This window comes from Amblyomma maculatum, chromosome 2, assembly GCF_055883805.1.
Source record: "Amblyomma maculatum isolate TAMU_Amacu chromosome 2, ASM5588380v1, whole genome shotgun sequence".
NCBI classification, from domain to species: domain Eukaryota; kingdom Metazoa; phylum Arthropoda; class Arachnida; order Ixodida; family Ixodidae; genus Amblyomma; species Amblyomma maculatum.
The window spans coordinates 227913301-227926723 of NC_139345.1; the positions used below are offsets into that span (position 1 = coordinate 227913301).

The following is a 13423-nucleotide window of genomic DNA, read 5'->3' on the forward strand; positions in this document are numbered from 1 at the left end:
AGATCATAGCCTTTCATGGGCATTGGCTGGAACCGCGCCGACAGTACTTATTCGTATTTCCAAATTAACAGGGCTGGAATTAACGAGTATTTAGTTCTGTGCTTCAGAGGCTATGTGGAAAAGAGAGCAGGCAGCCGCCACTGCGGCCGCCATCTCCTCCCTCCAACGCCTCTAGCCACAGCGCCGGTCATGGTGCCATTGAGATTTTACCTGGCTCCATCTTCTGTCCCCGTTTTGGACAACAGCCTCTCATCTAGCCTCCCTATCAAGTAGGTTTTTGTTGTTGTTTTTCCACGTGATGTGTGCCAAGCCACTCAGATGCGGCGGCGCGTAGTTCGAATTATCCATAACGAAACCGACTCGCGTTCGGAATAAGGGGCTTTTTTGTACACAGATCTCTATGGAGCTTGGCCGGACCAATTAGTGTAGTTCGAATTATCGAGGTTCAAATTAACGAGCTTTCACTGTAGTACAGTATCTATGTCTTTCTTTTCCGCATTGCCAATCCTACATCTTCGTACAAGCTTTCAACTGCCTGGCCATGATGACTGCATGTAGGTGCGTAGGCCTGTACAACCTTCCGTTTATACCGCTTATTAAGATTAATTACGAGGCCTGCTACCCTTTCATTAATGCTATATAACTCATCTATATTACCCGCTATACAAGGAAACCTACTCCTCGATAACACAGTACATGCCCGTCCTTCTTTACAGTATATGCCTCCTAACCTCACTAAGCCCATTTCATACCCTCTAGTTCCTCTAAGAGCACTGCTAAACTAGCTTTCACTAGCTAGGGTTCTAGCATTGCCAGTTTCCCATGGTGGCCTCTCTGGAGCAAGAAATTCTTAGTACCCCTCTCTGCGTACCAGGTCTGACTGCCGCCATGGTCAGTTGCTCCGCAACTGCTGGCGACTGAGGGCCTGGGTTTTATTGGACAAGTTCGAAAACTAAATGGCAGCTTCTCCCCTTTCACAATTCCATTTCTAACAGACCCTAGCACACAAACAAGCATAAAGGAGCAAGCAAATATTTTAGGTTAACATTTTTTCACAATTTCAAGCTCCTCGCATTATACAGAATCCTTTAAAAAGTTCAAATGCATGGCCGAAAAACAAAAGCTTCCAACAAGCGGAAGCATAGATGAACCATATAATGCTTTATTTACAGTCCAAGAAATAAATAGGGTGCTGTCCTCCGGGAAAAGGACAGCCAGACGAAATACATTATCAAATGCTTGCTCATCACCTGCAATAGAAGCACTTATGAATTTGTTTATTAAAATATGGGTAATCGGAAATATCCCTGATGCCTGGAAGAAAGCTATTATCATGCCATTCCTGAAACAAGAAAAGCCACCAACCTCCCCTGGTAGCCATAGCTCTCACAAGCTGCCTTGCAAAGTCCTTTGAAAGTGTTTTAAACATCAGGCTAGCATTTGTCCTTCAGTGTCGGGAACAGTTGTAGAACATGCTTTAAGAAAGCATGTTCTACAACTGACCATTTATTCCGCCTAGAAAACACTGCCTTGCTATCTTTTTTGATATGGAAAAGGCATATGACACAGCCTGGAGGTTTGGTATTCTCTGTGACAGCAGATTTGGGCATCTGAGGCAAGATGTTGAACTACCTAAAAAACTTCCTGTCGAATTGTTTATTCCACGTGCGACTAGGCTCAACATTCTCAAGAAGCTTTGTCCAAGAGAATGGAGTTCCTCAAGGGTGCATCCTAAGTACAACTCTTTTTATTGTGAAAATGAACTCTATAAGCAAAATAATACCAAAATGTGTAATTTATTCAGTTTATGTGGATGACCTGCAGATAGCATACACATCCTCGAATATATCATCATGGGAAAGGCAACTGCAGTTCAGTTCAGTTCAGTCGTTCAGTCGTGTCCGACTCTTCGTGACCCTATGGACCATGTCACGCCACGCTTTCCGGTCTCTCACTATCTTCCTAACATCACATAACTTCATCTGCAGTGCCTCGAGGATGCCATCTAATCATCACGTTCGCTGCCTACCCCTTCTCCGGCAACCCTCAACTCTTCCCAACATCAAATCTTTCTCCAGCGACTCCTCCCTTCTCATCAGCAAAGACAACTGCAGTTGACTATAAATAGGCTTGCATCATGGGCAGAAAAAAATGGATTTCAGTTTGCTCCACAAAAAACAGTGGCCGTTTTATTCTCGTTCAAACGAGGCTTACAAACTGAACCAACCCTACGACTAAATGACACCATATTACCTTTAAAAAATGAGTTCAAATTTCTGGGAGTAACCTTTGACAGGAAACTGACATTCCTACAACACATAAATAATCTAAAGAAGTTTAAAAGAGTGCGTTGTTGGACAAGTCAGTAAGACATATCTTCAAGGTATACTGCGCACACACAAAGCAAGGACGAGAAAGATACACCAACAAGCGCAGACTCGCGACTGAAATTCATAAAAAAGGAAACACATCTTATATGCCTTCAAGCGTCATATCTAATCCCATGCGCAGTTCAGAAATCTGCCTTCTTTTTCATTAAGGTTGATTGAACGGTCGCTTAAACAATCATCCCCACGCTTACCAATGAAGAACGCCTCGGCAAGTTCATGTGCGACCTGGTCTCTGCTTCTCTTTAAAATTTGTTTTCTTCAGCAAAGGTAGGCACGGCTTGTCACGTGTAGCTCCCAGACAAGCGCCACAGCGCAAGGCTAAATTCGACCCTGTCTTAGTCCTCATAGAAAGCTGGTGTTCCCTTAAGCGGTCATTTAAACATCTGCCCATCTGACTGATGTATGCTCTTCCACAGGTTAGGGGGACCTCGTAAACAATGCCCGTCCGACAACTGACATATGGGTTGGCATGACGCTTCATGCAGTCTTGCCGAGGCGTTTTTCATTGGTAAGCGTGGGGATGATTGTATAAGCCACCATTCAATCAACCTTAATGAAAAAGAAGGCAGATTTCTGAACTGCGCATGGGATTAGATATGACGCTTGAAGGCATATAAGATGTGTTTCCTTCCTTATGAATTTCAGTCGAGAGTCTGCACTTGTTGGTGTACCTTTCTCGTCCTTGTTTTGTGTGTGCGCAGTATACCTTGAAGATAAATCTAAAGAAGAAGGCTTCTCAAGCTCTAAACATACTCAAAGTGCTGTCACGAAATCACTGGGGCTTTGACAGAACCTGGCTTATGCGCACCTATCATCTGTAGTACACTCTTCCTTAGATTATGGGTGCGTGGTGTACGGGTCAGCAGGACCGTCCTACCTACAATGTCTTGACCCAGTGCAAAACCTTGGCCTGCGACTCTCGACAGGTGCGTACAGAACATCTTCTATAAATAACCTCCATGTCGAAACCAATGAAACACCCCTCGAAGACAGATGGACAATGCTTTTGTGTACTTACGTACTAAAAATTAGATCCTTACCGAAACATCTGTGTCACCCGATTGTCACAAAATGCCCATCTAGAGCACTCTTTAACAGCAAGCCCCATGCAATAAAGCCGCTAATCCTCCGTTATGAACAGAAATGTCAACAAATGAATATATTTAATGCACTTCCAAATATTGCCTGCAGCCCGGAACCACCACCCACTTGGTACAGTTTACGTTGTGTATTATGGAAAGTTTAGCTAGTTGGTACATGATTGCAAATTACGAGCGCTGCGACGGAGAACAACAATGAGAGAGTAATGACAAGTCCTTGTCATTACTCTCTCGTTGTTGTTCTCCGTCGCAGCGCCCTTCTTTTTTCTATCAGTGGCTTTGAGCCACTGATAGAAAACTTCAGCAGTGGTAATCAGATAATTGACTGGGAGTTGATATATCCAGACATGCACATGCTTACTTCAACTAGGAAGCTTTATGTTTACTAAAAATGACCCAGTGACTGTGGCTTGGCCGCCAGCATGCCCGTCAGACCAAGTCTCACCAGCGCGTCATGGGGATTGTCCTGCAATGTAAGCAGTTGTCAATTACAGCTCACTGTAACCAAAACTACACCATTTTCATTCATTAAAACTTGTGAAGACTGCCAGAGATGGCGCGCCCATGGTCGGCTGACATAGTTAATTTCGGTTGCCGCAGCTGAGAGCAAGGAGCGGCACAGCATTGAAGGGCTGCTTGGTTTGATACGTAGTACATGTTCGTATCAGAAAAGGCCAATGTTATCGTAAGGACTGCCTGCTATACTCGTGCAACAGCAGCATATGCCTGCCCAAGTGTGGAATTTTCGACGACGCCTTCCGCAGATACGTTAGGCAGTTGATTTCAGTGGACGGCACTTCAGAGTGGGTCAGTGCCCTCACCGTTGTAACAAAGGTTCATTTTCGTCATTGCATTAAAGGGAAGCCCATCTCATTACAAAATAAGCTCGACAAAACGTGCATTCGACAACAGTCCTCAACTCAACCGGCCTAATTTGCTCTTCACAAGTATTGCCGACAACTCTTGCCAGCTGCTTGCAGTAGCGTTGAGCGGATCAGGTCACACCACCGCTTTGTGGTACACGCCTTCCGCAGTGTAAGCAGTCGTCGATTTCGGTTCACTGTTGCTATACTCGACGTCCATTCTCACTCACTAAAATTTGTGAATTTTCTCACCACTGTCACCAGATTCGCACACATGAAAGTGATGCTCTGTACGGTGCACGAAATCAGTGCCTTATCAGTGCGGTGCCCACGAGAATTTATATTCGTGCCCTCCTTCATCGTTACAGCACATTCAGACTAAAGGAAAGGCTTTTCCGCTATTTAATTTTTCACAGCCTTGCATATAGCGCAGGAACTTGGGCAAATTGTATTGATGCGAGCGGCTTCTACTAACAAGGGCGCGGCACTAAGCAACATGCTTCTGCGGTGCGGCACATTATTGCCCAACTGTCGAAGAGCAATGGCGACAGCTGTTGGCAGGCAACATGTTTCCCAATAGTTCATCTTTTCGCAGTGTGACACTGCTTGAACCATTTGCGTGAAGGCATTGACTTTTCTTGCACATCCCTTAGGGGTTCCCGCAGGGCATGAGCAGATGACTTTCACGGCTACCAGGAGTGTGTTTGTGACGTTCCGGCCATCTTTGGCTACAGCGAAGGGCAAGCCGACACCAGTGACATCAGCGACGTCATGAATACTTCCAGTGTTCACCACCACGTTCCACCTCCACTGCCCGCACTTATACTTTGGGAGATTACTCAAAAGCGTTAGTGCTGCACAGTGAACATGTTCATCAGTGGCCTTACGACGTTCGCCGTGACATTTGCCAGACCACTAATTCCAGCTGGCCTCTATAGTTCCTTACACCTTCCCGATGCCCCAAAGCCCAGTCATAACGGCGAAATTGTAGCACCTAATATTTTAATCCGCTTCAATAATCAGCGTTTTGGCATCGATGTGGGCGACACACGAAGACGAAGTTCGTTAACGGATATGACGTTTCGTTCTCGCTTGGGGGTGCTGCTTCGCCGATTGGTTGGGCACGCACTTTACATTTTATATTTGAATGTTCTTCAAGTTACTATACAGAAAACAAATAAAAGGTGTTTTAATTCTGTGTGTGTTCGTAGAGTGCTTGTAAAGATGGGGACTGTAAACTCAGGTAAATGCAGTGTTGTCAACACGCGCGATGGAGCGTCTGCTTGCTGTGATGATGGTGATGGTGGCTTTGCGCTTCGTAGCGGGTCACCACTGCCTTCTGGCGCGGCGGAGCTAAAAATTAAAAAAGAACAAAAAAAAGAAAAAAAAAGCCAATTCGCTGTCCCGGCTCTGCGGTCACAAGCACAAAGGTCACTCTTACAGGCTCCTCAAATCCCAAGTCAGCTGACAACGTTCGGATTTCGGAGGTTGGCAAAATCGCTGGACAAGCCAAAATCACGTAGTTGATCGTTTCTGCCAACGCTCCACAGATGGCACTAGTTGTATCGAAGTCTCTCGTGCCAGCACGCTCGCTTCCCTACCCTGTACAGGTACAGGGTAGGATTGGCTTAGCTCGTGTACGCCATTCTCCCGTCTTCGCCTTTCGCACTCGTTCTCGAACTTTCACACAAGTAGCGCTCAAGTGATCTGTGACAGCAGCAGTGATGGACGCTGATGGAACACCAAAACGGTGACGCTGATTTCCTGACTGTTGGGCTCACCTCGTTGACACCCCTGCAATTGGATTGGAAAACATTTATTGTCAGCATTGAACGATATTTATTTATTTATTTTATTTATCACATACTGCAGACCCTTGGGTCCAAGCAGAGGGGCATAGCTGAGTACAAAAAAGAGCAAAGAACAACAACAAAAGTAATAAGAAATTATACAATAATAATCGAGCCATCTGTAAATTAGTGTTCCAATCTGATATTGTGCGAGGGAAAAAGGAAAACATAAACGTGTTCAAGCATAATAGGGTGTCAGTGAGTCAGGATGATGATGTCTCGTATAGCGTGTTGATGCAGGAGATATATGAGGGGACTGGTTTATTGACAGCTTGTTATTTATCAGGAGAGAAAGGAATTCTAGCCTCAGCTGTTTTCTGCGGGATTCAAGTGTGGGAATAGAATTATCTGTCATTGTTTGAGAGGGTGAGTCAAACCTAGCGAATTTATTAAATATAAACCGAACTGATTTTCTTTTCTCAAGGTGCTTGATATCTGACTTGGTGTAAGGATCCCATGCTATGCATGCATACTCTAGCTTAGGTCTAATGAAAGAGATGTAAGAGAGTAACTTTACGGAAGAGGGTGCATTTTTTAGTTTGTGTCTCAAGAAACACAGTTTGCGGAAGGCAGAGGAGCAGATAGTGTTAATATGTATATGTGAGCACTACACTTAGATGGCAAAGATGGTTGGGAGCAGCATTTGGTGGGCTAGGCTAGCTTTGAGCAGATTAAGAAGCCAGTCCTCATAGCTGTGCTTCGCCATGGTACCATAATAAAAATGCTGCCAAAACGTGCAGCTGCAGATTGGGTTGGACAGGCAACCATGGTGGATAGCTTCCAATACATCAGCAGAAAGCTGTGTTTCTCATAGGTTCCGCCCAGGTTGAGCCCTGGGCGAGTGAATGGGAGAGGGACTCCCTTTCGTACCAGCTGAGACGCGCTGTTTTTTTTGTTTTTTTCTTGTATTTAGAATGTTATAAACCGAACAACTCTCGTTTCCGTGCGCCGTCTTTTTTAATTCTTTTTTTTCTGACATCAGCATGGTGCAAAAAACCTAGAGGTTGGCTGGAATTAACCGCCTTACGCACGTCACTGCGCCCCTTTAAGCCGGCCACTTTTATACGGTGTCTGAAAATTGCAGTAGAACCTGGATATTTCGAATTTTGGTTGTATTGAACTGCACTTAAAACTCCCACATAAAAGTATAGGAAAGCTGCGTCATATATCTAACTCCAATTTAACTGGTCGTTCGATATATCGAACTCCGCACCATGCACTGGAAGGTGCGCCTTCCCCAAAGACGATCGCATCACCTTCGGCTGTTTGCCGCGTGACGTTTTCAAGCCACGCGCAGAAGGAATGAGAGAGAACAGTGCAGTGACGGCTAGTCTAGAGGAGCAGCGCGCCCTTTCCCAAAAGGCACACGCATCTGCGGTGATCGTTTTCTGCGCGCTAGCATGTGACGTTTGCAAGCTATGTGCGTGAAGGAACCAGAGGGAACCGGTTTAACTATGGCCGATGTGAAGTATATGCAGCCCATGCAGCCGTGGTGTTCGAGGTATGGGAAACAACGCGATAGAGTGCAGCGCAAGGGTGTGCCCATTCTTCTGCTGAGCTTTCTCCTTCCTCTCTTTCCCGGTCTTCGTTCGCAGCAGCAGGTACTATGCATGTGCCGATAAGCCAACTCAGCTTGTGGCAGACAGAATGTGACTTGAAAACGTGCATTAGACATGCGCCATGCCTCTTGTGTCGTGCTAAACGTGTGGTGTAGTGTAAGTTATAGCAGCTACGGACGTTAAGAACCAGCAGATTATTTTTATTATTATTATTTTTTTTGCAAGAGTTATCCATTCTTCTCGTGCTGAACATGTGGCGTAGCTTAATCTATGGCAGCTGCGGACATTAAGAAGCGGCAATTCTTTTTTTTTTTTTTTTCAGGTTCGTTTGATTCACCTGCGCTATATGAATTGATTCATGTGGTGCTGCCCTTTGCCAATTGTTTCAGCAATGCAGCATGGCACCCACTGCACGATGCTGTTTATTTCAAAAAGTGCAGACGTCGTGCAGGTCGAGTTCACGAAAAGTTCAGCAAAACTGTGCACCTCTTCAGTGGTCAGTGCTGAAATGGTGCAGCTGCAGCCGCCGCATGAAAGACAGCTTGCACGACGATGGCTTGCGTGTTGTGATAAACAGTGAAGCAAGCCTAGTTATTCCACTCGTCAACGAGAACGATGCCAGTGCTCGCCAAAGAAATGGCGATGCGAACTTCAAACTATTGAATTGTGGATTTACTAGTCGATTGGAACGTCTAGCGCTGGCAGTAATTCGGGCACAGCAGGATCGGAATACCAGCCGCAGGGCACAGCTTCAGCGCGAGAGAGATGGGCGATGCCGCAGCGTTGTTTCTTCTTCGTCTTCTTTACATTTCCCCCGCGTGAAGAAGTCGGCATCCTGGCGACTCACTGAGAAGAGACAACCAGAGGGTTGTAATACGGCTTGAGGCGGCTAACATGGACAACCTCACAGCCGCGGCGGCGATGGTTGGAAGAAGGGGTGACTGGCTCGATGACGTAGTTAACAGGGGATGTGCGTTCCAAGACGCGATAAGGTCCGTGGTATTTCGTTTCTAGTTTGCTGGTGGCAGGAACGCATAGCCAAACGAAGCTGTCGGCCAGGAACGTCGGAGTAGGGGTATCGCTATCATGCTGATCTTTGCGATAGCCTTGGGTGTTGGAGGTAAACGTGCGAGCTAGCTGACGGCATTCCTCAGCCTTCTGTACAATATCGGACAAAGCACTGTACTCAGAGGCATCTGGATGGTATGGCAAAATTGTATCCAGAGTACAAGGTGGTTCACGGCCGTATAAGAGAAAGAAGGGCGAAAAACCAGTTGTTGCTTGGGTGGCAGTGTTGTACGCGAATGTTACGAATGGCAGTACCTGGTCCCAGTTGGAGCTCCCAGATTCAGATGTAACATACATTGCGAGCATGTCCCCAAGCGTACGGTTGAAGCGCTCCGTGAGGCCGTTTGTTTGCGGGTGGCACGCAGTTGTAGCCCGATGTATCGATTTACAAGACGACATGAGCTCTTGGACTACTTCGGAAAGAAAGACACGACCTGTATCACTCAGTAGCTCGCGAGGGGCGCTGTGTCGAAGAATGAAGTGGTGCAGAAGAAAATGGGCTACCTCTCGGGCTGTCGCCGCGGGAAGTGCAGCAGTCTCCGCATAACGGGTCAGGTGGTCGACGGCGGCGATGACCCATCGATTACCAGCGGCACTGCATGGTAGTGGACCATAGGTCGATTCCCACACGATCAAACGGGCGAGCTAGACACGGTAAAGGCTGGAGAGGACCAGCGGGGTGGCGAGAAATCTTCTTGATGGAACAGCGCAAAACATCGGGACAAGAGACAAGCGCTGACTTACAACTGGTTTTTATTTCGAAGAAACATTGCTTCTTATACCTTCATCACCCTCTCAAAAAGCACATGTGCTTTTTGAGAGGGTGATGAAGGTATAAGAAGCAATGTTTCTTCGAAATAAAAACCAGTTGTAAGTGCTTTTTGAGAGGGTGATGAAGGTATAAGAAGCAATGTTTCTTCGAAATAAAAACCAGTTGTAAGTCAGCGCTTGTCTCTTGTCCCGATGTTTTGCGCTGTTCCATCAAGAATGAATAACCAACATGCTCAAGCTGCCGTCCTGGCTGAGAAATCTTGCGTTGTTGACAGGCTGTACAAGAGCGAATGTAACGACGAACGAAATTGTACATTCCCCGCCAGTAATACCTCTGACGAATTCGATCATAGGTTTTCAGGACGCCGGCATGAGCGCTTTGCGGGTCAGTGTGATGGTGGGCACAAACCTCGGAGCGGAGGTGGCGCGGAATGACAAGAAGCCATTTTCTGCCGTCTGAGTTGTAGTTCTTCCGGTAGAGGAGGCAGTCCCGAATGGTAAAATGGGAGGCCTGTCGGCGGAGTGCTCGAGGATGCATAGCCGGGGTCATCTAGCAGGTTAGAAACCCAAGGATCTTGTCGTTGCTCGAAAGGCATATCCTCAATGGTGAGTGCTGACAAGGAGGCTTGAGAAGGGAATGATGAGTTAGGCGAACGCACCGGTGACCGAGAAAGAGCATCGGCGTCAGAGTGCTTGCGGCCAGAGCGGTACACTACACGGATGTCGTATTCCTGAAGCCTGAGGGCCCAGCGCCCAAGATGGCCAGACGGATCCTTGAGAGACGCGAGCCAGCAGAGAGCGTGATGATCTGTAACTACCTCGAAGGAGTGGCCATATAAGTAAGGGCGGAACTTCGTTATAGCCCACACGATTGCTAAGCACTCCTTTTCGGTAACGGAGTAGTTGGACTCGGCTTTGGTAAGAGCACGGCTTGCGTAGGCGACAACGTATTCGGAGAAGCCAGGCTTGCGCTGGGCGAGGACGGCGCCGAGGCCGACACCACTGGCATCGGTGTGAAGTTCTGTAGGTGCAGTAGGGTCGTAATGGCGAAGGATTGGCGGTGACGTCAGAACATTGCGCAGTGTCGCGAATGCATCATCGCAGGCTGGCGACCAAGAGGAGAGGTTAGGGGTGCCTTTCAAGAGCTGTGTAAGGGGGGGCTATGATGATTGCGAAATTGCGAACAAAACGACGAAAGTACGATCAGAGGCCCACGAAGCTTCGCAGTTGTTTCAAAGTGGTCGGTTTCGGAAAGTCGGCAACGGCGCGGAGCTTCTCAGGATCAGGCAGAACTCCATCTTTGCACACAACATGTCCAAGTATTGTGAGCTGGCGGGCACCGAAGCGGCACTTTTTGAGGTTCAGTTGAAGACCGGTGCGGGTTAGGCAGGTGAAGACCTGGCGAAGTCGAGTCAGGTGGGTCGGGAAGTCGGTTGAAAAGACGACGATATCATCGAGATAGCATAAACAGATGTTCCATTTCAGGCCACGCAGTACAGTGTCCATCATTCTTTCAAATGTGGCTGGGGCGTTACAGAGTCCAAACGGCATAACATTAAATTCGTATAGTCCGTCTGGAGTAATAAAGGCGGTCTTAGCACGATCCGCCTCTGCCATGGGCACCTGCCAATATCCAGAGCGCAAATCGAGTGAGGAAAAGAATTCTGCGCCTTGCAAGCAGTCTAGGGCATCGTTGATTCGTGGGAGGGGATGCACATCACGACGAGTAATTTTGTTGAGGCGGCGATAATCAACACAAAATCGTATGGAGCCATCCTTCTTCTTAACTAGGACCACAGGACACGACCATGGACTACATGATTCTCTAATTACTCCGCGTTGCAGCATGTCATCGACTTGTTGGGCAATAACACGGCGCTCAGTCGGGGACACCCGATACGGCCGCTGATGGAGAGGTGGGTGAGCGCCAGTGTCAATGAGGTGAGAAACAGTCTTCGTGCGGCGCAAGGAAGATTGCGGGATGTCGAAGGAGGAGCGGAATTGGTGTAGAAGGTGAAGAAGTTGCTCGCGGTGGCGCGGCTCTAGAGAGCTGTTCACAAAATGGTCAAAAAGGTCCCGCTGTAGCGGATCTGAAGCCACACGAGTTGGAGTCAAGGCTTCAACTTGGCAAACAGGGACTGACACATCATCAAAGGCGAACAGAAGGTCCACGGGCTCGATGCGGCCGAGGCACTCCCCTTCGATCAATATAACGGGCGACGCAAGAGGATTGGCTACCAGAAGTGTGCAAGCGCCGTTGTTCATGTCGAGGACGGCAAACGGCAGCGGTAAGTGGCGGCGGCTGCCGACAACGTTAGAGGGTACAAAGAGGACTGTCGTGGCAGTGGTAAAAGGGGCAGTGAGGGGAACCAGAACAGCGCTAACGGGTGGGATGGTTGTGTCATGAGCTACGAGGAGTGTGGCCGCAAAACGAGGATACGACTCGTGGAGCAGGGCATCAGATGGTGCATCACTTGGTTCAATGAGCTTTACTTGAGGATTGGCGCAGTCAATGATAGCATGATGCTGGGACAGGAAATCCCAGCCAAGAATGACGTCATGAGAACATGTGGGGAGAACGACGAATTCGATGATGTACAAGGCTGCAGCAATGACGACGCGAGCAGTGCAGACAGCTGTCGGCTGTATACTGTGAGCGGATGCGGTACGAAGCGATAGTCCCTCGAGGGGCGTAGTCACTTTTCGGAGGGAGCGGCAGAGTTTTTGGCTGATAACTGATACAGCGGCACCGGTGTCGACGAGCGCAAGAGTATAAACACCTTCAACGATGACAGCAGTAACATTCGCGGGATTAAGACGAGGACTTTGAAATTCTGTCGAATACGCAGTTCGTGCCTCGCGAACTGCGGCGGTTAGTTTTCCGGCTGGGTAGCGGGTCGTCGGCGCATTGGCGAAATGGAGCGGTGACGTGGTGATGGCGAACGACAAGACACGAAGTCCGGAGGATCGGGGGATGCTGTTGGAGGACCCGATGGAACAGGGAACTGGGGGGCCAAATAAGATGGTGCAGGCCGTGTAGCAAAGGCCATATTTATTCGGCGCCGGCAGTAGCGTGTAGTGTGTCCAGGGATGCCGCAGTGGTAGCAAATAGGCCTGTTGTCTGAAGTGCGCCATGGAGATGGTGTCTGACGCAAGGAGGGAGCAAAAGCTGTTGGTGCCGAACGGATAGGGGTCGAAACATAGGCATATGCTGGCTCAGGAGGTGGACTTGAAGTAACTTCGGCATACGTGCGACGCAATACCTGAGGAGGAGCCGGCGCAAATGCTGGAGCATAGCTCAGTGGCGCAACGCCGGGCGATGAAATTGTGGCCGTGAGGAACGGCATTGAGGGTGCGACTGGAGCTGATTGAGGAGGAGGATTAGGGACGACTTCAGATACATGTTGCTGGATTGCGCGGTGAAGCTCCGGAACAAGGCCAGTTGGTGTCGCTCCTTAATATATGGCTGCAGAGACAGTTATCGCGCGACCTCCTGACATACAAAAGCCTTGATGCCTTCAGAGAGGCTAGATGATTCCCTCTTCGCGGCTAGTTCAGCAAGTGATGCTTGAGACTGGCGAATCAAAACACGCTCCTTGCGGAGTTCGTTGTAGCTTTGACAGAGGTCGTATATTTCCTTGACCGTAGTGGGGCCTTTGGCGACGAGCATGTTGAAAGCGCCGTCATGAACTCCTGTGAGGACATGACGTATTTTAACGGCCTCGGTCATGGTCGGGTCAACGCGGCGACACAAATCAACAATGTCCTCAATGTAACTGGTGAACGTTTCAACGGGCAGCTGTAGTCGCGATCGAAGACGCT

The 13423-nt window shown here is 48.3% G+C and overlaps 1 protein-coding gene across 6 annotated transcripts in view; it reads left to right on the plus strand.

The window, feature by feature from the left end:
* The window catches only part of LOC146201459 (autophagy-related protein 16-1-like), a 224025-nt gene that overhangs the window by 181162 nt on the left and 29440 nt on the right, over positions 1–13423 (plus strand). For 2 of the 6 annotated variants that reach the window (XM_084595861.1, XM_084595864.1), the window contains one exon: positions 108–269. The exons of 2 other annotated variants lie outside the window; for them this stretch is intronic. In XM_084595861.1, the coding sequence (XP_084451987.1) occupies positions 108–269 (162 nt within the window). Of the gene's footprint in view, positions 1–107; positions 270–5006; positions 5708–13423 lie in introns of those variants that run through there. 2 more of the 6 variants (XM_084595862.1, XM_084595865.1) reach the window with 2 other exon arrangements.